This window comes from Manduca sexta, chromosome 12, assembly GCF_014839805.1.
Source record: "Manduca sexta isolate Smith_Timp_Sample1 chromosome 12, JHU_Msex_v1.0, whole genome shotgun sequence".
NCBI lineage: Eukaryota > Metazoa > Arthropoda > Insecta > Lepidoptera > Sphingidae > Manduca > Manduca sexta.
Window position 1 is genome coordinate 1,435,254 of NC_051126.1, and position 20,969 is coordinate 1,456,222.

At 39.7% G+C, this 20,969-nt stretch overlaps 3 protein-coding genes across 4 annotated transcripts in view; 2 read left to right on the forward strand and 1 right to left on the reverse strand.

Annotated features, from left to right (window-relative positions):
- The window catches only part of LOC115449460 (monocarboxylate transporter 12), a 52,738-nt gene extending 51,893 nt beyond the window's left edge, over window positions 1–845 (reverse strand). For both annotated transcript variants that reach the window (XM_037437724.1, XM_037437726.1), the window contains exon 1: window positions 514–845. The gene's annotated coding sequence lies outside the window, so the exon portion shown is untranslated. The remainder of the gene's footprint in view (window positions 1–513) is intronic.
- Window positions 846–1,897: 1,052 nt separating this feature from the next.
- Window positions 1,898–4,100, forward strand: LOC115449461 (baculoviral IAP repeat-containing protein 5). The gene is made up of 2 exons (XM_030177294.2): window positions 1,898–2,275; window positions 2,940–4,100. The coding sequence occupies exons 1-2, from the start codon at window positions 2,000–2,002 to the stop codon at window positions 3,066–3,068; spliced, it is 405 nt and encodes a 134-aa protein (XP_030033154.1). The 5' UTR covers window positions 1,898–1,999; the 3' UTR covers window positions 3,069–4,100.
- A 703-nt stretch (window positions 4,101–4,803) lies between these two features.
- Window positions 4,804–20,665, forward strand: LOC115452653 (cilia- and flagella-associated protein 52). The gene is made up of 16 exons (XM_037437743.1): window positions 4,804–4,958; window positions 5,267–5,529; window positions 6,152–6,356; window positions 6,894–7,029; window positions 7,396–7,544; window positions 8,236–8,381; window positions 15,066–15,259; window positions 15,721–15,869; window positions 16,925–17,070; window positions 17,525–17,676; window positions 18,102–18,246; window positions 18,546–18,638; window positions 18,788–18,931; window positions 19,286–19,441; window positions 19,730–19,868; window positions 20,170–20,665. The coding sequence occupies exons 1-16, from the start codon at window positions 4,913–4,915 to the stop codon at window positions 20,235–20,237; spliced, it is 2,331 nt and encodes a 776-aa protein (XP_037293640.1). The 5' UTR covers window positions 4,804–4,912; the 3' UTR covers window positions 20,238–20,665.
- Window positions 20,666–20,969: the final 304 nt, after the last annotated feature.

The window sequence follows — 20,969 nt, forward strand, 5'->3', positions numbered from 1 at the left end:
ATCTAATATTAAAATATTATTATGCATAGATATATCGCATTATCAATATATTGCCTTTATGAACTTTGAATTAAGTTTAAAATAAGAACGTCTTACAAAAGTTTATATTGATTTAAACTTTGCGTTACTCCTTGCACGGTGTATAATGTTAAGAATGGTTGTCTATCTTTTGTCGTGTTTGACAACCCGCCTAGCAACCGCGTAGAACTTGTTCACCTTTGAAATGAAGAAAGTGTTTTTCGATAATCGTAACAGCGTAGGTAATTTCTAGGCTGCCATGACACCTACACTTTCTTTAACAATAAGAAAAACTACACCAACTTCTTAATAGTATTTTTTAGTGAAATTTGCTATTTTTCAGATCACCATACGGTACAATTCGGTGACATTCACTCGCGTAAATGAGACTACAAACTAGTGCTAATTTAATTATGAGTTTAAGATTCAAAACTTTAACCCATATTGTTGACATAACAATTGTTTAAAATAAAATAATATGAAAAATACACTTACCAAATTTCTTTATGGGACTGGACGATGCTAGAAAACAGCTCGGACCATCGCAAGACCCGCGCAAAATCACAAAACACTAGCCGATAACAAACGAAACGTAATAATTATTAGAAAACAAAAGCTAGTAAAATGTTAGGCACTTTGATTCGTTTATTTAATTACTTCGGAAGAACTACGTGATAATATTATCGTTACTACTTAACGATAAACTTGACTAGTATTAAATATAATTAATCGTAAACTTTAATACAGCTATGAGTTACACACAAATGACAAAATTTAAGAAAACCAGCGAATCTAGCAGACCTAGAGGCTAAAACAACTGCGAATGAACGAATGTGGAACGAAAATGGTGAAAACAAAATAGTGATGAAACAATAACCTGTATCGATAAATTAATAACTTCTGTATACTCGATATAAAGTAAATTGTATCAAAAATTATTCTTATTCCAATAATTAAAATTGATAGATGCATAAATAAGAAGTTGAAAAGCGTATGACTACTGTTTCCAATTATGTCTTTGATTTGTATTTTCTGGCAGAAAAATCGTAAAATCACGTATCTAAGAAATATTATACATAAATACTATCGGTCTTGGCTTTTAGAACAAGTCTGGAGATTTTCAATATTGAATACTCATTAGGCTGACAAAATAATATAATCGCTACATTTATTTAACATTTATTCTTGTTTATATCATCTTGAATTTTATTTTCAATGTTTTAAGATATATATCGATACTTCTTCAATTACTCACTTACTTCCATCCCTAAAAGAAAACCTTCAAACTTCATACCACAGATTATGCTATAGCATTTCGACAGTTTCTTAGCAGATCTGTGGTCCGACGATTACCACGAAAAACTTTAATAACTGGAATAGTCTTTCTGAATTAATTTCATACGAAGACATTTTCACGTTTACAATAGAAGACTTAACGCATCAAATACAATATACCAATACAACGCTATTATTGTTCTTTTTATGTCCTCTGTGGATAGTATGGATTTATATGAAATTAAAATAACTATTGACTTGGAATTTTAATAATTAATCATTTTTCCATATTTTGTATTCTGTTGTAATAGCAGTACGTTTTTTTAGAATAATAGAATCTTTATTTTAATGTTAATTTTGTGCACCTTCCTGTTTATACAGGAACTCCTGAATCGATGATGGGTTATTTTATGTTGGTTATTAATTTATGAATAGGAATAATTTTATAAATCCTACACATAATATATATTGAGATTAACCTTATTTTTTTTTTTAATAAAATAATTTGATCTGAAAGTAATACATAATAATATGTTATTTGCCTATCGTTTTATTATTACATCGTAAGTATACAAACATCTATTTTGTCTTACACGTATGTCAACGAATGGCGGAACTAAACGCAACTTGCCAAATATTTTGAATTTTCAACGGTTTCCAATTCACTATAATCTAAAAACTTCGAAACATACTAAATATTGTGAAAATGGAAAGTCGAGATTTATTTTTGGTTCAAGAAAGAGTAAAAACATTCAAGAATTGGCCATTTAATGATAAAAACATGTGCAACGTGCGTAATATGGCGGAGGCGGGATTTTACTCTGTAGCGACTGGTGTTGATGATGCTGATGCTGCGAAGTGTTTTCTTTGCGGCAAAGAGTTAGATGGGTGGGAAGCGAGCGACGATCCTTGGGCGGAGCATAAAAGCCATGCTGCACAGTGCGCATTTGTGCAATTAGGAAAGAAGGAGGATGAACTATTGGTTAGTTTTATTTCTTTATTAACTACCCAGTATTCTATATCTAATTTACTCTGCAAAGCCGTAATAAATTTAGTAAAGTTATATGTTAACATCAGTTAATTATCATCTCGAAATTTCAAGAACACCAGTGATGGTATCGTCTTGGTATGTTTAGGTATTCTTACAAATTTACTTCACTAAAGAGGATACTGACAGGTTAATAAAATAATACACAATGGTATATTGCTGTTTACATTGTTTGCGTATCGTCAATGTGTAATAAATAATTCTTCATTAATATCATAATTTAGCAATGAAATGTTTTGGATGCTGGCTAGAAGTATATATGTGTAAATATTATCCACTTAATAACATCAGCTCTATTATATACTGTCCCAATAATAGGTATGAGACTATTACTGAGAGGGATTAAGCCTTACTCCACCACACTGGTCTAGTGCAGATTGGCAGGCTTCACATACCCGCTCAATTCTTATAGAGAACTCTCAGGTGTGTAGATTGTTTCACAATTATTTTCCTTCACCATTAAAACAAGTGAGAATTCTACTTAATACTTTAAAAGCCAGGTAGTCATGTCCTTGGGTTTTGAATCTGGCAGACATTAGATTGAATTCTATCTACTTATTTCTGTATAGTTAATGAGCTTATATTTTCATTGTTTCAGCTTTCAGAATACCTGTCAGTAATCAAACAATACATGATAAATGAAATAAAGAGAGTTGCTGAGGTGGCAAAAGAAAAGGTTGATGATAGAGCAAAATCCATTCGAAGAAAATGCTTAGGAAGAAAATAATGTAAATTTGTGAATATAGTTAAGTTAGTTTACACCATGATACAGTTTGGTTCTACCGACATATAGAATAGGCTTTGTAATGCAAATCAAATTTGACATCATAAATTTATGTTTCCTGTAGTATTTAGCTTATGAAACTAAAGTATACGGATGTCAGTTAAGAATTGCGCAAGGTGGTTGCATAATTTTAATTTAAAAATGCAATTTATTTGTTGAAATAATACTATTTTTCAGATTTGATTGAGATTTTATATCATAATTTTCTCCCAGTAAAAAGAAAAAAGGGAGAAAAGTAAAATATAAAAATTGTGATGAAATCTGCAAAATAGTTTTATTTTAATGTCTAACATTCATATTAATATAAGAAATCATGATGCAATTTATGTAAAAAGTATTTTCTGTTACAAAATAAAGTTTTTCAGCTATCTAAATCCAAAAATAATTGTAATTTTTTTAAGGCTCATAAAACAATTTTAATTATTAAGTTCTTAAGAACAGGTCAACTTGTCTATTGATACTGGCTAGAAGAATGACAGCAAGAACATTTGTTATGGCCATAATGGGTCAGTATTTTGTTAAGTTTCTCAGACCACCTTCTAAGTTACCTACTACTATTCGTCTTTGCTTTATATAAGGTTTTCATGGGGCCTCTCTTTGTCCATTTTGGATTTTGTTCTCTTATATGGCTCTCCTAAGTTTTTGTTCAAGGTTTGCATGTTTGCCAAGGTTTTATTGCAGTAAACCAGCATAGGAACTACATTGAAGTTGAAGGTATCTTTTAATATAAGGGGATACTGAATTTTTGGGTTTATAAATACAATAATTAATGTAATATAAATAACTAAAATATTTGTAACTATGTAATCAGCTTCTGGAGCTCAACATTTTTTTTTATAATGTGAAATGTATTGGTAATGGTAAATAAACTGTAACTATTGTAATAAATATTGATAATGATGTACTGAGTAAGAAAAATGCAGTTGAATGTATTTTTACGATAACCTTAATAAAATTATAGTATGTGTTTGCATATTTTAGCTCTTTTTTTTTTAACAGCTGCCTTTTGGCGTAAAGCCATCTCTTTAAAGATCATAATTTGAGCAAAACATTTTAAAAGTTTGATCTGAATTCCGTGCCTGTAATTGGTTGGATTACAGACACGGGCATTGGTTCAGAAAGCGCAAGAACTATTACGGTTAGCGTCCGACTAAAGCTGATTCAACCAGATTGCATTTTCAGTATTGGCGATGGTACGGTTCGGCGTGTTCCTATTAGAAGGGTTATCATAGTTACACACACACACCATCACGCATTTATCTCCAAAAGGGTATGCAGAGGCGCAACCAGGGCACCCACTTTTCGCCAAGTTTGTTCCGTCCCATGATTTGAAAGGGGGCGAGCTTATCGCCATATCAGGCACAAATTCCAGACTCCGGGCTGATACTGTGCAGAAAATCTCACATCACTTTGCCCGACCGGGATTCGAACCCAGGACCTCAGAGCGCTGTTCTGCGCATGCAGTACAGCTACGCCATTGAGGCAGTCCTGTAGGCATTATCATAGTTAAAGGCGAATAAATGCGTCTCGCTTCGATTTCGATCTACGTAGTAGACGAAAGCTATAAATCTGAGGATAAAGTAATGTGAAAAGACCTACGCATAAGAATAAAACCTAAAAAGATCGTTAAAGTTTTTAATTTCGGTAAATATTTATGAAAATCTTTGGACAAGACTTTAAAAAATTGTCACCATGACAACGTCTTGTCACCTGTTGCTCGGCAGCGACCAATACAAACACGGACATTGTTTTTATTTAACGTTTATTCTATACAATAAACACTAATTATGGACGTTAAGAATCTAGAAACGTACGCTATCATTGGATTCGATGGTAAGTATTTAACCAATTTTTCGACCTGCTTCTTTTAATAATATACTTACAGTTTAAAACGTTTCAAAACTGCCACTAACATCTCTGGTAACCAACTCATGGCATACTAAGCTGGGATACTGTGTGGACTGGCTTCGTAGTAAGTACAGAATTCAGCTGATTACCTCCCAAGTATCCTCATCCACTTTTATTATTTGGCAACGAGAGCAGTCACAGCTTTGCTAAGACCTTGTACGTACTACAAACGTACGTAACTACAAAACAATTGAATGGCACCTATGAATACTTGCTAAAAAATTCAAATACAGGGTCGGCCATTAGAGGTTTGAAAGTCCATCCCGACTGTGCCCATATCGTGTATCCTATGGGAAACAAGGTATGCATCCAGGAGTGGAAGACGAAAAAGATGTACTTCCTCAGCGGGCACACAAACAGCGTGTCGACAGTCGCCGTGTCTCCAAAAGGGACTTATGTTGGCTCTGGACAGATCAATCACATTGGATTCAAGGCCTCAGCAAAGCTCTGGGATTTTAACAAGAAGACTTTGATTGGGAGTCATGAGTTGCATAAGGTGAATACCGTAATAATTTTACCTGTCTTCATTAAAAGAAATCTGTTCGTTGTTACTTTTTAAACTAAAACATTAACCTGCTGTATTAGTCTTGAAAAACTCCACAAATTTTGTGCGGAATAAAAGATTACGCGAAAATATTTTAAAAAATGATTAGTGAATATCGGGTCAAAACATTTTATTTTGTACATACAATAGCAAGACAATTCCATCTTGCCCACACGACTCATGGTTTGTTTCCTTAAAAACCCAAACCAAAACTGAACGTCTAATATTAAAACTCTTAGACATTCACCCGTTGAGGCCTTAACCGCCGCGAGCTAAAAAAAGGTTCTCATCTAAAAATGCGATTTTGCGGGATATGGCAGACGACTGCAAAAGCCGTACGGTAAAATGCATTATTACTTTGCAGTATTCAATTGTATGAGACCAATTCCAACATGCGATTGCAACTGATGCGCGAGATTTGCAGTGGTTGTTGGAATCGGTTTTATACCATAAATACTGCAAAGCAATATTGTTTACCTTTACGGCACGCTTGCCGTCTGCGGCATTCCGCGAAATCTCAGCTTAAATCCGTCACTGCCCCTCATAATTTCCTATAACATCTATGAAACTGAAGGTACGTGTAGAAGCGCTGACATTCTCATCGGACGAGCGCTACATGATCTCGCTGGGTGGACGCGACGACGGGTGCGTGGTGCTGTGGGACTGCGCGGCCGGGGCTGCGACAGGCACCGCGGCCGCCGCCAAGCTCACCACTGGCGACGCCATGACACTCACCCCGCTCAATCTGAGGGTCAACTCATTTGTCACAGGCGGAGATTGTAAGTAAAAGTTGTATCAAAATTTCTCTTTAGCAAATTGAATTTGTAAAAGTAGGGTCTCTTTTGACAGCTCCGTCTGGAAATCTTTAGAGGAGGCGATGTTTAGCAGTGGACTTCATGTGGTTGTTGATGAGGAAAAAGTACTATATTCACGGCCATCAAGAAATTGCGAAGTTTGAAGTCCATATTTTGATTTCGCCCGCCTTTCGTAATGTTTGTATTCCGCCTAGCCAGTCACGGGAGGCCATGACTAATATCTCACCACACGATAGCTATTACCTAAATCTGAGACAATATTCCTACTTATATAGAACGCCTTCACACTAGCATTGATTCAAGAAGTAGACGATGTAAAAAAAGTATTAAGATAAGTATGTAAGTATTTATTAGTGTTATTGTAAAGGCGACGGCGAATTAATAAAGGTTGCAGGAAAACGCAGGATGCAAATTGCAGACCTCTTTACCTCTTGAGTCTAGAAATCTTTTCCGGAGGCCCGGCTTCAGCAGTGGACTTCATGTAGCCGATGATTGTTACAGCAAATCTGCGCGTGTGGAACATCCGCGCGGCGAGCAAGAATTTGGACGTGGTGGACGTGTCGTTGGGCAAGCTGCGCAGGAGTGTGCGCTGCATCGCCATTAGTAAAGATGACGCGTACGGATATGCTGGGACTACGTAAGTAATCGTTATAGATTACTATATTGGATAATGGTCATTAGTATGGTTGCGTAGCCAAAACTTATTTCTTTATGTCTCTTGAATTCTATCTAGATAATACGTAGGAACCTACAAAGCTCCCAAATAATAAACACATTCCAATGTGTTATAATAACATACCTATATGGTGAATAAGCAGATAAGAACAATGACGACCTTCCGTAAGCGGCCGGTCTGGGTACAAATTAGGTACTGCTTGTAAGATAGGTGCTCAAAACTGTATATTACAGTAACCATACATTGGAATATCCAGGTAATGTTAGTAATGTTTGTTGGTAAAGGCACTTCTTGGCATGATAATTACTTTGCACTTCGATCATTCAGCACTGGAGACATGATAAAATTCTCAATAAACTACCCGCCGGATCCGATGGAGTCGGTCGCGCATTGCAAGCCAGCATTGCTGGGCTGCCTCGCTAAATGTGGACCATGGAAGAAAGGCAGGAAACCGGAATCGCTGTGCTACAGTCAAGGTAATGTTGAAAATATCATACCTCTAGCACATAGAATTGCAACTGTATTATATTGCCAGGTATGGCCATTGGCTAAGTAGTAAGTTCTAGAGGTAGATAAACCGTAGTGTAGTCCTAATACTTATATTGAGATATAGATTGCCTTCGGGCATCACACATAGATCACCATCCTAATAACCAACGCCCAAGCGTTTTATCTAAGTAGGTACAAATTGTTAAGGTGGTCGCTCAAGGTCCATTTTCATACATTTTGTTTCGGCTTTAATCTGGGTAACTAAACAAGTATTGGCAAGTAAAGAATTTAAATTCACGTCTAGTTAGTGATTAGTTCTCGCAGTTGAAAGAAAAACGTAAAAATAATTAATAATCATGGATATTTCGGCCTTTAAAATTTAATATGACGAAATTTTAAAGGCAGAAATATCCATGATTATTAATTATTTTTACATTTTTCTTCAACTGCGAGAACTAATCACTAACTAGACGTGAATTTAAATTCTTTACTTGCCAATACTTGTTTAGTTACCCAGATTAAAGCCGAAACAAAATGTATGAAAATGGACCTTGAGCTACCACCTTAAAATAGGGGACCTGTTCTTCTTTCGATCACGCCCGGCGCGGCGACTTGCATCGGCTAAGCCCGCCACTACTATAAATCCATCCAAATCATATTTGCCAAACTTTCACACAGGAATTGAATCGATTTTAATAATGGACGACGGGTGTCTGATCGTGGGCGGCGGCGACGGCACCGTGGACCTTCTCGACGAGATCAACTGGACCGGACCCTTCCCCAAGGGCAAGATACTCGATCCGAACAAGCCCCATTTTAAAGCAGTGAGTATTTCGTCGTTGTAGGTGGAGAACTAAATAACTCGGATTTTGGCCATTTTGGACTTCCATCACTTTTGTGTTGCCCAAAACATGGCGCATATTTTGGCCTAACAAGCATTTCATTATCTTATCCCGTTTCGAAATTATAGCTTTTTTATGTTAAAAGTGGAGAAATAAATATATTCAAATAATATATATTTTGTTGTAGAAAAAGTAAATAATTAAATAATAAAATCAATAAACTGCTTATAATCTGTTCAATGGTAAAGAAATTAAATAAAATGAGTTGTTTAATTCTTCTTCGAGTCTATTGTTTAACAAAATTAATCAAGTGTGTAGAAGAACTAAACAACTTGATTTGTTTAATTTAGACATTGAAAATCCTAATGGTATTCACTTTAATAAACTCTATAATTGTAATTATTAAACCTTATAATTACTTTACCATATGGTTTCTAGTGCGGGAAAACTAAATAACTATACGAGTTATTTAGTTTATTTCAGCAAACTTACAAAACATTGTCGTGGAAGAATTAATTAATAAGTTTTTATTTTTTATATTTTTTTTCTTCAGGTCAGAGTTTTTTTTGTTAAGTAATGCATAATATAATAGATAATAAGACCCAATATAAAAATACCTACATTAAAATTATTTATAGTTTTTTAGTAAGGCTTAAAAATAACGAAAAAAAAACAGTTAATCGCGTTTATCTCGAAACTAGAAATTTTGAGTTACTTATTTAGTTCTCCACCTACAGCGACGATTTATGATCATCAATGTTTCCTTTAGACGGAATACTCAAACTTACAACTGTACACAGTTGTAATTTTGAGTATTGTATCTGAATGAACTGTTTCCTGGAATGATTGCTCTAAAAAAGCCATATAATTAAGAAATTACAATACTCTCGTGTGCTTGGCCATTTTCTTCCGAGAATGGAAAAAGCTGTGGCGTATCCGAACGCCACTCGGTATGTCTATGGACAAAAACTAAAACGGAGTATTGTCTACGACAAGGGAACTCACACACACCGAACACACGCAGTGGAGTGCGCGGCTCTGTACAATTAAACGATAAAATAAAAGGCCGTTATAAGAAGACCGAATTTTTATTATTGTCAGCCTCAATACGGTGCTCGCAGAAAAACCTACATCCAGCGATCCCAAACTGGTGACCCCGACGTGATGTGAACACGTAAGTCGCAACCTGCAACAGCCGTATTGATGAGCATTGACGACTGAAAAACGCCGTGGCAACAACTTTCGCCCAGCATCGGCCTCATCAGGGCCCCCGCAAGCTCACCGCTTACCCGGTCCAGCAACTACGACGCTGAGCGAGATACATCGGTCGCCGCCACGGCTAGATCGGTCCCATACACCCGGATTGTCGAGAGTCAACGCAATTGGAAGTTTGTGCATAAAAAAATCTCAAGAGGAAGTTCGCCGAAATTGTATTTCAACAACCACTTGAGTGACGTCATCGGCGTGGGTGCTATGCCGCGCCACCGTGGTTCGCCATCGGCAACATCGGCATCGGCCGTACTAGCAAATGACTGCTCCTGTCAACTGTCAACTTAGCTGTCAACTGTCAACTTAGCTGTCACCTGTCAACTTAGCTGTCACCTGTCAACTTAGCTGTCACCTGTCAACTTAGCTGTCACCTGTCAACGTGCTTCGTTCCGGTTCACGCAAGTACTGCTTATCTACGTTTTTGCCGGAGACTTGGAAATTACAAGTCCATTACAGACATTTTAACCTCAGTGAAGTTCAATCTTAACGATAACATCCAGTGACATTCGGTGTGACTGCTATTTAAATTTAAAGTGCCATATAGCATTTGTTAATATTGTTTACATTTAATCCAACTTTGTTTACATTAACTTAAATTTGTTCATACCTTTGTATAAAATAAGTGATGGCAATCAGCCGGACTAACCGTAACGTTAATACTCATTGTAGAAATTCGCTCAATGGTTATTGTCCATTTAGATTAAGTATATATTTTGTATTTGCTTATATCAAACCACACAACTAATTTCTAAGTATTTTACCATTTTGTGTTCATTTATGTTTATCTGCTATTTTATGTTTATCACAAGTGCAAATATCTAAAAACCTAAATTTTATTATTGTGTGTGGTGACGGTTGGTTGTGGTTCCTTTCCAACACCTGCTTATTCATTCCCTTTCATTAACCATGTCTGAGGAATTGCTAGCTCGCCTCTCCGCTTTGGAGGCTGAAAACGCTAATCTGCGCGCCTCGCAAGTGCAGCCTAATGCTATGTCCATATGCAGGGTTGCTATAAAACTGCCACCATTTTGGCCTGATAGGGCAAACGTTTGGTTTGCTCAAGCAGAGGCACAGTTTTTGCTTGCAGGGATTACCACGGATGAGACCAAATACAGTCACATTCTCAGCAAAATTGATCATCAAATTGCTGGGGAAATCGAGGACATAGTGGCCAATCCCCGGCTCAGGACAAATATAAAAACTTAAAAAACACACTTGTCAAACGGTTTTCTTCATCTGAAGAACAAAGGTTGAGGAAACTTCTCAGTGAGGAGGAACTTGGTGATAGGAAACCATCACAATTCCTCCGTCACCTGAAAATCTCTTGCAGGGCCCACATTTACCGACGACAACATCCTTCGTCAGTTATGGCTACGACGCTTACCTCAGCATGTTCAAGGCATCCTCGCCGCCCAGGCCGATCTCGGTTTGGAGAGGATCGCCGACATAGCTGACAAGATTGTTGAGGCGCAACCAGCTACTGCAAATGTTTGCGCCACTGCCGCCGCGCCTTCTCTGACCACCTTGATGGAGCAGATTGAGGAGCTAAGAAAGCAAGTTGCTGCTCTATCCTCCACCCGCACTGGTCGCTTTAGGTCTCGGGATCGCTCCTCATCTAGAAGAAGGCAATCTTCCCGCAATACCACTTACAATGCCCGCTCGAGTTGTTGGTATCACAAGAAGTATGGTACAAAGGCCAACAAGTGTGTTACTCCTTGCAACTGGGAGTCGGAAAACCCTCCGAGCAATCAGTAGCGGCGGCGACTGATTGCGACTCCACTCAACCCAACGGCCGCCGTCTATTTGTCACTGACCATGTCACTAAGCGACAATTCCTTATTGACACTGGGTCTGATCTATGCTGCTACCCACGCCGCTGGCTTGCAGGTCAGAGGAAACCCACTGACTACGAGCTCAGCGCCGCTAATGGGAGCAGTATTAAGACCTACGGCACTATTAACTTGACACTGAACCTTGGTCTCCGCCGGAAATTTATTTGGCAGTTCGTCGTTGCCGACGTTACCACCGCTATTCTGGGCTCAGATTTCCTGTCTTATTACCATCTTTTGCCAGATTGTCGCAATAGAAAATTGGTTGACGGAACCACTAGCCTTTCAGCTTCCGCCTCTTCTGCAACATCGGAGCAACCCAGTATCAAAGCCGTTGCTTCAGCCAATTCTGCTTTCGCACAGGTGCTGGCAGAGTTTCCTGATATAACCCGTCCACCAGGCCTTCCCAGGACGGTCAAACACAACACTGTCCACTTTATAAAAACAACGGACGGGCCACCCATTTCCTGTCAGCCTCGGCGTTTGGCTCCGCAGAAATTAATCTCAGCCAAAAAGGAATTTGATGACATGATTCAATCAGGCATCGCACGACCATCTAAAAGTGCCTGGTCGTCCCCCTTGCACATGGCCATCAAAAAAGACAACACTTGGCGTCCCTGTGGCGATTACAGGTCACTGAACGCCAGAACAATACCAGACCGTTACCCGGTCCGACACATCAACGACTTTGCCCACAATCTTGCAGGTGCCAATATCTTTAGCACCCTCGACCTGGTCAAGGCCTACCACCAGATCCCCGTGGCAGAAGAGGACGTCCCGAAGACCGCCATCGTTACTCCGTTTGGCCTCTTCGAATTTCCCTTCATGACCTTCGGTCTCCGTAACGCCGGTCAAACCTTTCAAAGGTTTGTCGATGAGGTCACACGGGGCCTCGACTTTTGTTTTCCCTACGTGGATGACATCCTCGTCTACTCTGCAGATGAGGCTCTCCACCGGGAGCATCTTCGGATTCTTTTCGGGCGCCTCCAAAATTACGGGGTAGTAATCAACCCTTCGAAGTGTATCCTTGGTGCTCGTGAAGTGGCATTTCTGGGTTACCATATCAGCCCAGAAGGCACCAGACCCCCACAAGAACGAGTGCAAGCTATTTTGAGTTTTCCCCCTCCGAAGACTATACAAGGTGTGCGTCGTTTTCTCGGCATGTTAAACTATTACCGCCGTTTCGTGCCTCACGCCGCGCAGTTCCAGACTTATCGACGCTGTGGTCGCTACCAATGGCAAAGGCGCTAAACCATTTACATGGTCGCCTGAGCTACTGACGCAGTTTGAGGCCTGTAAAAGGAGTCTATCCAATGCCACTTTGCTACAGCATCCGATTAACGACGCGCCCCTTGGATTGTTTACGGACGCTTCAAGTGCCCATGTCGGATCCTGCCTTCAGCAGAAAATTGATGGGCAGTGGTTTCCCCTTGCTTTCTTTAGCAGGAAACTTACCACACAACAAGCGCAGTGGCCAACTTATTACCGCGAGCTGCTGGCGGTGTACGAAAGCGTACAACACTTCCGCCACGTTCTCGAGGTTCAGCACGTGACCATATTCACAGATCATAAACCACTCCTATACGCTTTTGTGCAGCGTAGGGAAAAACTCCCACCCTCACAGTTGAACCAACTATCTTTTATTAGTCAGTTCACCACTGACATTAAATATATTAAGGGAGAGGACAATGTCGTCGCTGACGCAATGTCACGCGTCGACGCTATCGCTCTCGAGCAAGACTATGAAGACCTTGCTAAATCACAGGAGACTGATCAGGAGTTAGCTGAGCTTCTTCTCCATAACTCTAGCCTTCAGTTGACTAAAGTCGTCATTCCTGGCACTGACATCCTGGTCACCTGTGATATGTCTACCGGTAAGCCTCGTCCCTATTTAACCCCTACTTTTCGCAGAGCAGCCTTCAACAAACTGCATAACTTAAGTCACCCAGGCGCTCGTGCTACAACCCATCTCGTGACCAAACGTTTCGTCTGGCCTTCTGTCAAAAAGGATTGCAAGGAGTGGGCTCGCACTTGTGAGGCGTGTCAACGTGCTAAAGTGTCGCGCCACAACTCTGCTCCGCCCGGCAAATTCGACCTTCCATCCGGTCGTTTCCGACACGTCCACCTCGACATCGCCGGTCCCTTGCCGGTTTGCAATGATTTCCGCTATTGTTTAACAGCTATTGACAGAGGTACCAGATGGCCCGAGGTGTGGCCAATGCGTTCCATAACCGCAGAGGAAGTGGCCGAGACTTTCACCAGAGAATGGATTCCCCGCTTCGGCGTTCCTTTAGTCATAACCACTGATCAAGGTACTCAGTTTGAGTCGGACCTTTTCCGCCGACTGATGATACACTTCGCCACCAAGCGCATTAGAACAACTTCTTACCACCCCTGTGCTAACGGGATGATAGAACGCGTTCATCGCCAACTTAAAGCTGCACTTATGTGCCACCAGGATTCTTGGGTTCGTGCGCTCCCTTTCGTCCTCCTTGGCATGCGGTCCGCCTTCAAGGAAGATATTAAGTGCACAACTGCTGAAATGCTCTATGGAGAAACTCTCCGCCTACCTGGAGAAATGTTAATTTCAAATCCTGGACCTGTTGGCATCGAGGACTCAGCAGATTTTGTCGTACAATTGCGACGCAAAATGTCGACTGTACGCCCAATTCCTGCTTCCAGTCATTCTAAACCCTCAACCTTCATCTTCAAGGAACTTGCATCGGCGACACACGTATTTCTCCGTGACGATACCGTTAGACGCCCCCTACAACCACCGTACACCGGTCCATTCCGGGTCGTAGACCGTGCCGAAGACGGCAAGACTATGACACTGGACATCAAGGGAAAGTGCGTCGTTGTCAGCGTGGATCGGCTCAAACCGGCCTTCATTGACCACACTAACCTTAGCTCTAGCGATTCTAGCTTGTCTGAGCCGCCGATGAAACTACCGAATGTTCCTGGAAAGTCTGTCCTCCCACAATCCATTTTTCCTAACTCTCCCCCTTCTGTATCACCAGATAAGACCGCAACCACAACTAACTTGCCCTACACTACTAGATCTGGTAGGCGCGTTAAATTTAAGGATTTTCCCGATTTTTGTTAACCTTTTATCCTTCTCCGTGGGGGGGTGGTGTGGCGTATCCGAACGCCACTCGGTATGTCTATGGACAAAAACTAAAACGGAGTATTGTCTACGACAAGGGAACTCACACACACCGAACACACGCAGTGGAGTGCGCGGCTCTGTACAATTAAACGATAAAATAAAAGGCCGTTATAAGAAGACCGAATTTTTATTATTGTCAGCCTCAATACGGTGCTCGCAGAAAAACCTACATCCAGCGATCCCAAAAAGCCATTTGAATAATATAATCGGGACAACTTTACCAATAATCACTACATTACTTTGTTTAGATTACTGCTCGGGGACATGAAATCCATCTCCGATTAATTTAGTGCCAATCCCTTCCACACAACTTTAATGACATGCATAATCCATTTAATATTGCCAGTGGCAACCAATTCATCAAAATATCTAGTTGCATAAATCTTAATTTTTTTGCAGTTAAAATCCGCCAAGCTCATAGGCAGCATAACTTCTCTAGAGCTGATGGAGTCCCCTACGTTAGCGGGTGACAAGCGGGTGCTCCTGGCCGGGACTCGAACCAGTGAGATCTACGCCATCAACATCGCTACGTTTGTTCCCGTACTGGTCGTCACGTGCCATCGATGTGCTATTAATGACGTCGCTTTCCCCAGGTATTTTCTAGCACATACATATCGCCACGCCTTTGTACCTTTTCAGGTTTAGATACATGTAACACGCCTACATTTCGTCGTTATAAGTGCTATATTATAAGAGGCGTGGTAATTACCGTACATCGGGCATGAAGACTACGGCCTGAGATTTTAGCTTCCCAAATAAAACTAGTTTTTTGGCAAACATGCAGGTAGATATTATTACTTTGACTTTACGAACGAACACCACTCCAGTCTGCCCCATGACCATGCAAGCTGCAGTCTTTGAAACATCGGAAGAAAATTTTAATAAAAATCCGCGATAACATCCGAAATCAATGTCTAACATTCGCGTTAACATAAGAAATCATTACTTTACCTGACTCATTGATCGTACTTGAAATATCGTCGTACTCAGCACGGCAGTCGGGCCGCAATTAAGGTAGAGAGTAAACAGATTTTTAAGGTCAAATGTCTTATAGGGGCATGTCTGGAGTGTTCGCAACAGCCGGCGCGGGAGACGTCCGCGTGTGGTGTCTGGAGACATGCCAGGAGCTGCTGCGCATCGTCGTTCCGAACTTCACTTGCTCCTCTGTCCTGTTCTCGGGAGATGGGAAGTCTATAGTCTCGGGTAAGTTGATACTGCTACTGCTATCGTACTGGCACGGAGTTATGAAACTTAACGAATGATTTGTAAAATAGTAATTAAATATTCAAAATAGTTGTGTGATGGTGTGGTTTGTAGAAAAGCCGAACCTTTCCACAAACACTGGTTTTGTGTACTCTTGATATTCCTTTTAGGTACTTAACACTCAGATAGTTTTAGTTATCTAACTTCAAAATATGAGATTTATTATTGACTAGCTTCCGCCCGCAGCTTCGCCCGCGTGGATTTCGGACTTAAAAATGGAAGAGGTGCTCAATTTGTCGGGATGTTTTTTTAATGTATGGTGGTATGCAGGTGGTCCGTTTGTCCGGTCAGGGTCTGATGATGGGATCCCGGTGAAATCGAAGGAACTTTTAACCATTAAGGTTGCACATGCGACGGAAGCTTAAAAAATGGAGTAGTTTCTCCCGTTTTCCCAACATTTCCTTTCACTGCTCTGCTCCTTTTAATTGTAGCGTGATGAAAAGTATAGTATAACTAGCTCAGGAGTATGAAAAATAATTGTTCCAAGTTTCGTTAAAATCCGTCGAGTAGTTTTTGTTTCTGTAACGGTTATACAGACAGACAGACAAAAATTTTACTAACTGCATTTTTGGCATCAGTATCGATCCCTAAACACCCCTGATAGTTATTTTGGAAATATATTTCATGTACAGAATTGACCTCTCTACAGATTTATTATAAGTATAGATTAAAAAGCCTATAAGATTGACCTGATCACAACTACTGCTAATAATTTACTTGCCTTCTAAATAGATGTTTGTCCTGATTCAATGGTGGATTGATTGCAGGTGGTACCTACAGGGCAAACAACCGGTGGCAAATTAATTAAATGAGACCTTTTTACATAAAAAAAAATATTATTTTGAAGCAATCAATTTTGTCAGTCGCAATACACAAAATGATAAGTAAATTTTACAAGAATTTGAAAACCCTCTAAAGCCGGAAGCTCGTAGCATTTTGCCCATCCTGCCTCACTCTAGTGACGCCACTTCTTGATTGTATTGTTGTTTCTCAAGCATGGAACGACGGGTGCATCAGGGCGTTCACTCCGCTGACGGGGCGGCTCATCTACTGCATCTACAACACGCACAACAAAGGCACCTCCGCCATCGACATGACGCATGACGGCAGGACGCTCATATCCGGTGGCTGCGAGGGACAGGTTACTTGATAACTTATTTAATTTTGACGAAAATACTTCTACCCAGGAAGATTTTTCATGAACCATACCTAAAAGTCTTAAGAATTCCCTCAACAGAAGCTCCCCAATTTATGAAATGGTAGTGGTAGGTTTGTTAATGAAAAATAGGTAATAATTTGTGATTTAAAACTATTTGTCGGACACAGTGAGTAATTAATAATTAATGAACTGTTCTAAACAACAATGAAAACATTAATTGTATTGTTTTTCTCTGTATCTTATACTGTAGAAATAGCAACACCAGAGTTTCTTGCCCGATCTTCTCTGGTGATAAGTGCTTTCCGAACTAATGTTGTTAATATTGACGGAATTTAAATAAAGTGCAACATTTTAACAGGTTCATATAAATTATTTCATTTCATTAACTTCAATTGTTTAGTGATTTTTATATGTGCAACTGGTTTATTTTTTCCAGGTGCGAGTCTGGGACATAAAACCTGAATGTCAGAGTTTGAAGAAAGTGCTAAAGGAACATAAAAGTCCGGTGTCCGCTATACAAGTGTCTCCAAATGACACGGAGGCGGTCAGCGCCGGGACAGATGGCTCCTGCATTATCTGGGATCTCATGTAAGCCGATAGATAAATAAATAATTACACGTGCCTAGCTCTGTTAGGTGTATTGTGCTTTTTTTGACTGCCTATCCCATAATCCACTTTATTATGGATGGAACATCATCGTCATGGTCAGCCGCAAGATATCTACTGCTGATCATATGTCTCCCCCAAAAATTTCCAGATCGACCGATCGATGTGGCCCGCATTCAGCGACCTCCTGCAACTTTTATGGATTCAGTTTATTATTTCAAACATTGGTAAAGTACGAGTTTATTCAACCTGATGTCAACTCTTTTGATCACCTAGTGTCCGGCAAATTGAAACACAATTTTTCCGACTTGGGAATTCAAGCTAGCAGCTTTGCATTCATAGGGCAACTTAAATGAATACCTTCGAGATAAAGTCATCAGCCTGTCTAGTTAAACAAAATGTTGCAGTTCCCTGTCCCGCCGCCAAGTGATGTACGCGAACACGCTGTTCATGTGCGTGTGCTTCGAGCCGCGCGGCTGCCAGCTGCTCACGGGCGGCTCCGACCGGCGCGTCGCCTACTGGGAGACCGGCAGCGGGAACCTCGCCAGAGAGGTCAGTGCGATTCAGCTCGTGTTTAAGTGCTTTGATGTACGGAGGTTCTTAATAACTTCCCTCCAAATAAATTACATAATTTATATAAACTGGGCAACAATTCCAGTTTCGATTTGTTTGTTTTTTTTTAATCGCATGCGATGATACAATACTCTATCTCAATTAAGTAGTGATTTGCAAAAAACACAGTGTCAAAAAACCGATTTGAAAATCAATGCTAGAACATCCCAGTCATTAGCCAGTCTTGTGACATCCATGAGTATAATATTTACCTACTTAAACATAGTTGTTTATTACAGTTGGAAGCGAGTAAAATGGGAGCCATCAACGGTCTCCATATAACGCAAAACGGTGAACTCTTCGTCACCGGCGGCAACGATCAAATGGTGAAGGTAAGGTATTTTGGTATGGCTATGCTGTGTACACTTTTACAAAACATAACTACAATATACCAGCGTATATACGTATTGCTACGATCACTTGCAAGTCTAGATTTAGTTTGAGACTGGCCTAAACCTGTAATATATTTTATACTTGCCAGCTGTGGAAGTACCAGGAGGGCATATACACGCACATGGGTCTCGGGCACGCGGGCGCGGTGACGTGCTGCCGGTTCAGTCCGGACGCGCGGCACGTCGTCAGCTGCTGCGCTGCTGGGAGCATCATCGTGTGGAACATGCCGGAGGTCAGTTACCGATTTTGACAGATTTATGTGTTAGATCGACATAAATGAGTTCTGATACTGAATTAGATATGAGTATAAAGATTTATTTTTCTGCTGCTATATTGCCACATGGTCACAGATCACAATGGCCACCCTCCCTTATTGAGAGCTGGGTGCGCTCATGTCTATGCATGTCAAACTATGGATGTGTTTGTGCTATCGACCATATATTTATATATAGCTATTTGGATCGTTTACCTATTGAAATTAACCATTAATCAAGATGGTTAATTTAATTCCACATAGACAGTATTATTTGAAATAAAAAAAATCTTCATTTTGCTTATGTTCCAGTAATTTATTACCATTTTGCAGCAATACATCCAAAAAGATCAGCCCGCTAGTGGCCGGCAGAGCGTCAGGGAATCACCGAAGACATTACAAGAAGAGCTCAAACTACCACTGTCAGATAAACCCACACAAAAAGCTTCTGGCGATAGACCGAATAGAATTCCAGCTGCTCCAAATAAGGTTAATTATAATTCTAATATAACACCAAAAAAAAAAAATATAACATATGGAATAACCATACTACTCCGTGATATGGTGATTCGAATTGAATCTCGATTCAAGTTTGGCAAATCGAGGTCTCGCGAGACAAGTCTGACATGGGGATTCAACACTGCTAGTATATAGATAGCGAAAGTTTCGCTCATATTATTCCATACGTAGCCGAAGATTTTTAAAATATGATATGCACCTGCCTATAAAGGTACAAATACCGTATACGTACATATTTTATTAAAAAAAACTTCACAGGTGGAAAAGATCCAAGCTATGGACACTAGCCGTAGCAGTGTGCACTCGTGCTGTCCGTGTGAAGTGACCGCGCGGTCTGACAAGAGTAAGAAAAGTACTCCACCCGCTACAGGCGGCAGCAAATGTTGCAGACCTCCTGGTATGATTTAAAAATTGTTTTTATATGCTCTTTTAATTCTAGTATTCTATTTTTTTTTCTATATTAGAGGAGGAAAATAAACAAGTGACCAAGACCTACCTCGTTAATGACATTAGCAACATGAATATCATGCTGAACATAGCTCGCCTCCAATATATTGTAATAAATTAACTTCGAATATATTTTCAAAAAGTTGTAGGGGTTGTGTTCTACAAAGTATGGTGGCGAGGTTTCCGCTATTTGATATGTAGTTCTTCCCTCCAACCCGCTCTTATATTTATAAAAATTATGATTATACTAGTTGCAGATAATCTACCGACGAGGACTACAAGCAAGGAGTATGTCAGCGGCGGCGGGGATAGAAAATAACATTGCCAAATATTGAACTTTATCAAGACTGGTTTTGTAATTTCATAGTATTTATTAAACTATTTTAATTTTATACTGGGTTATATATGACAGTTTATGGAAGATAGTTAGCATAAGGTTCTGTTATGCTAACAAGCATTTCTAAAGAAAACATGCATTCTGATTATAAATAATTATTATTCCATTTATATAAAAAATTTACAGATATATCACACTTCAAATGCATTGAATATTATCATTCCTTATATCACTATAATTCTACATAATAGATTCATTGACTTTATTTATTAATAAAAAAAAAAAACAAATTAAGTTGCTCTATAACCACCATTTTTAATAAACATTCCAATAGCTTTTTTCATTCTATCTCAAAAATGGACCAATCAGAACAAAAAATTGACATGCTTCAGTGGCGAAGGGTGAAAATTTTCAAAAGGGAGTGCAAGTTACGATTTAACGGATTGATACTATGTACCGTTATCGTTGAAGTATTGATTTAATTGAATAAGTATAAGATGATTTGAGTACACTACTATTATTCTAGTTATACAATTTTTTTCTTTTATTAATTATAATTAATTTACAAAAGGTAACCCGGTAAGAATCGGCTTGTATGGACGCTTCGCCACTGACATGCTTACAAATGGGTTATTTTGATTGGTCATTTTATGAATTGGATTGAAGATTAAAATTGTTTATTTAAAATGGCCGTAAGTCAAAATGTCTATGGAG

Excerpts from the sequence above, each read along its gene's own strand:
- LOC115449461 (XM_030177294.2), top strand. The coding sequence starts at position 2,000 with ATGGAAAGTCGAGATTTATTTTTGGTTCAAGAAAGAGTAAAAACATTC. Across the intron at positions 2,276-2,939 it reads AGAAGGAGGATGAACTATTG|CTTTCAGAATACCTGTCAGT; the intron begins GTTAGTTTTATT and ends TCATTGTTTCAG.
- LOC115452653 (XM_037437743.1), top strand. The coding sequence starts at position 4,913 with ATGGACGTTAAGAATCTAGAAACGTACGCTATCATTGGATTCGATG. Across the intron at positions 7,030-7,395 it reads TACGGATATGCTGGGACTAC|CACTGGAGACATGATAAAAT; the intron begins GTAAGTAATCGT and ends TCGATCATTCAG. Across the intron at positions 17,071-17,524 it reads CCGGTGGCTGCGAGGGACAG|GTGCGAGTCTGGGACATAAA; the intron begins GTTACTTGATAA and ends TATTTTTTCCAG.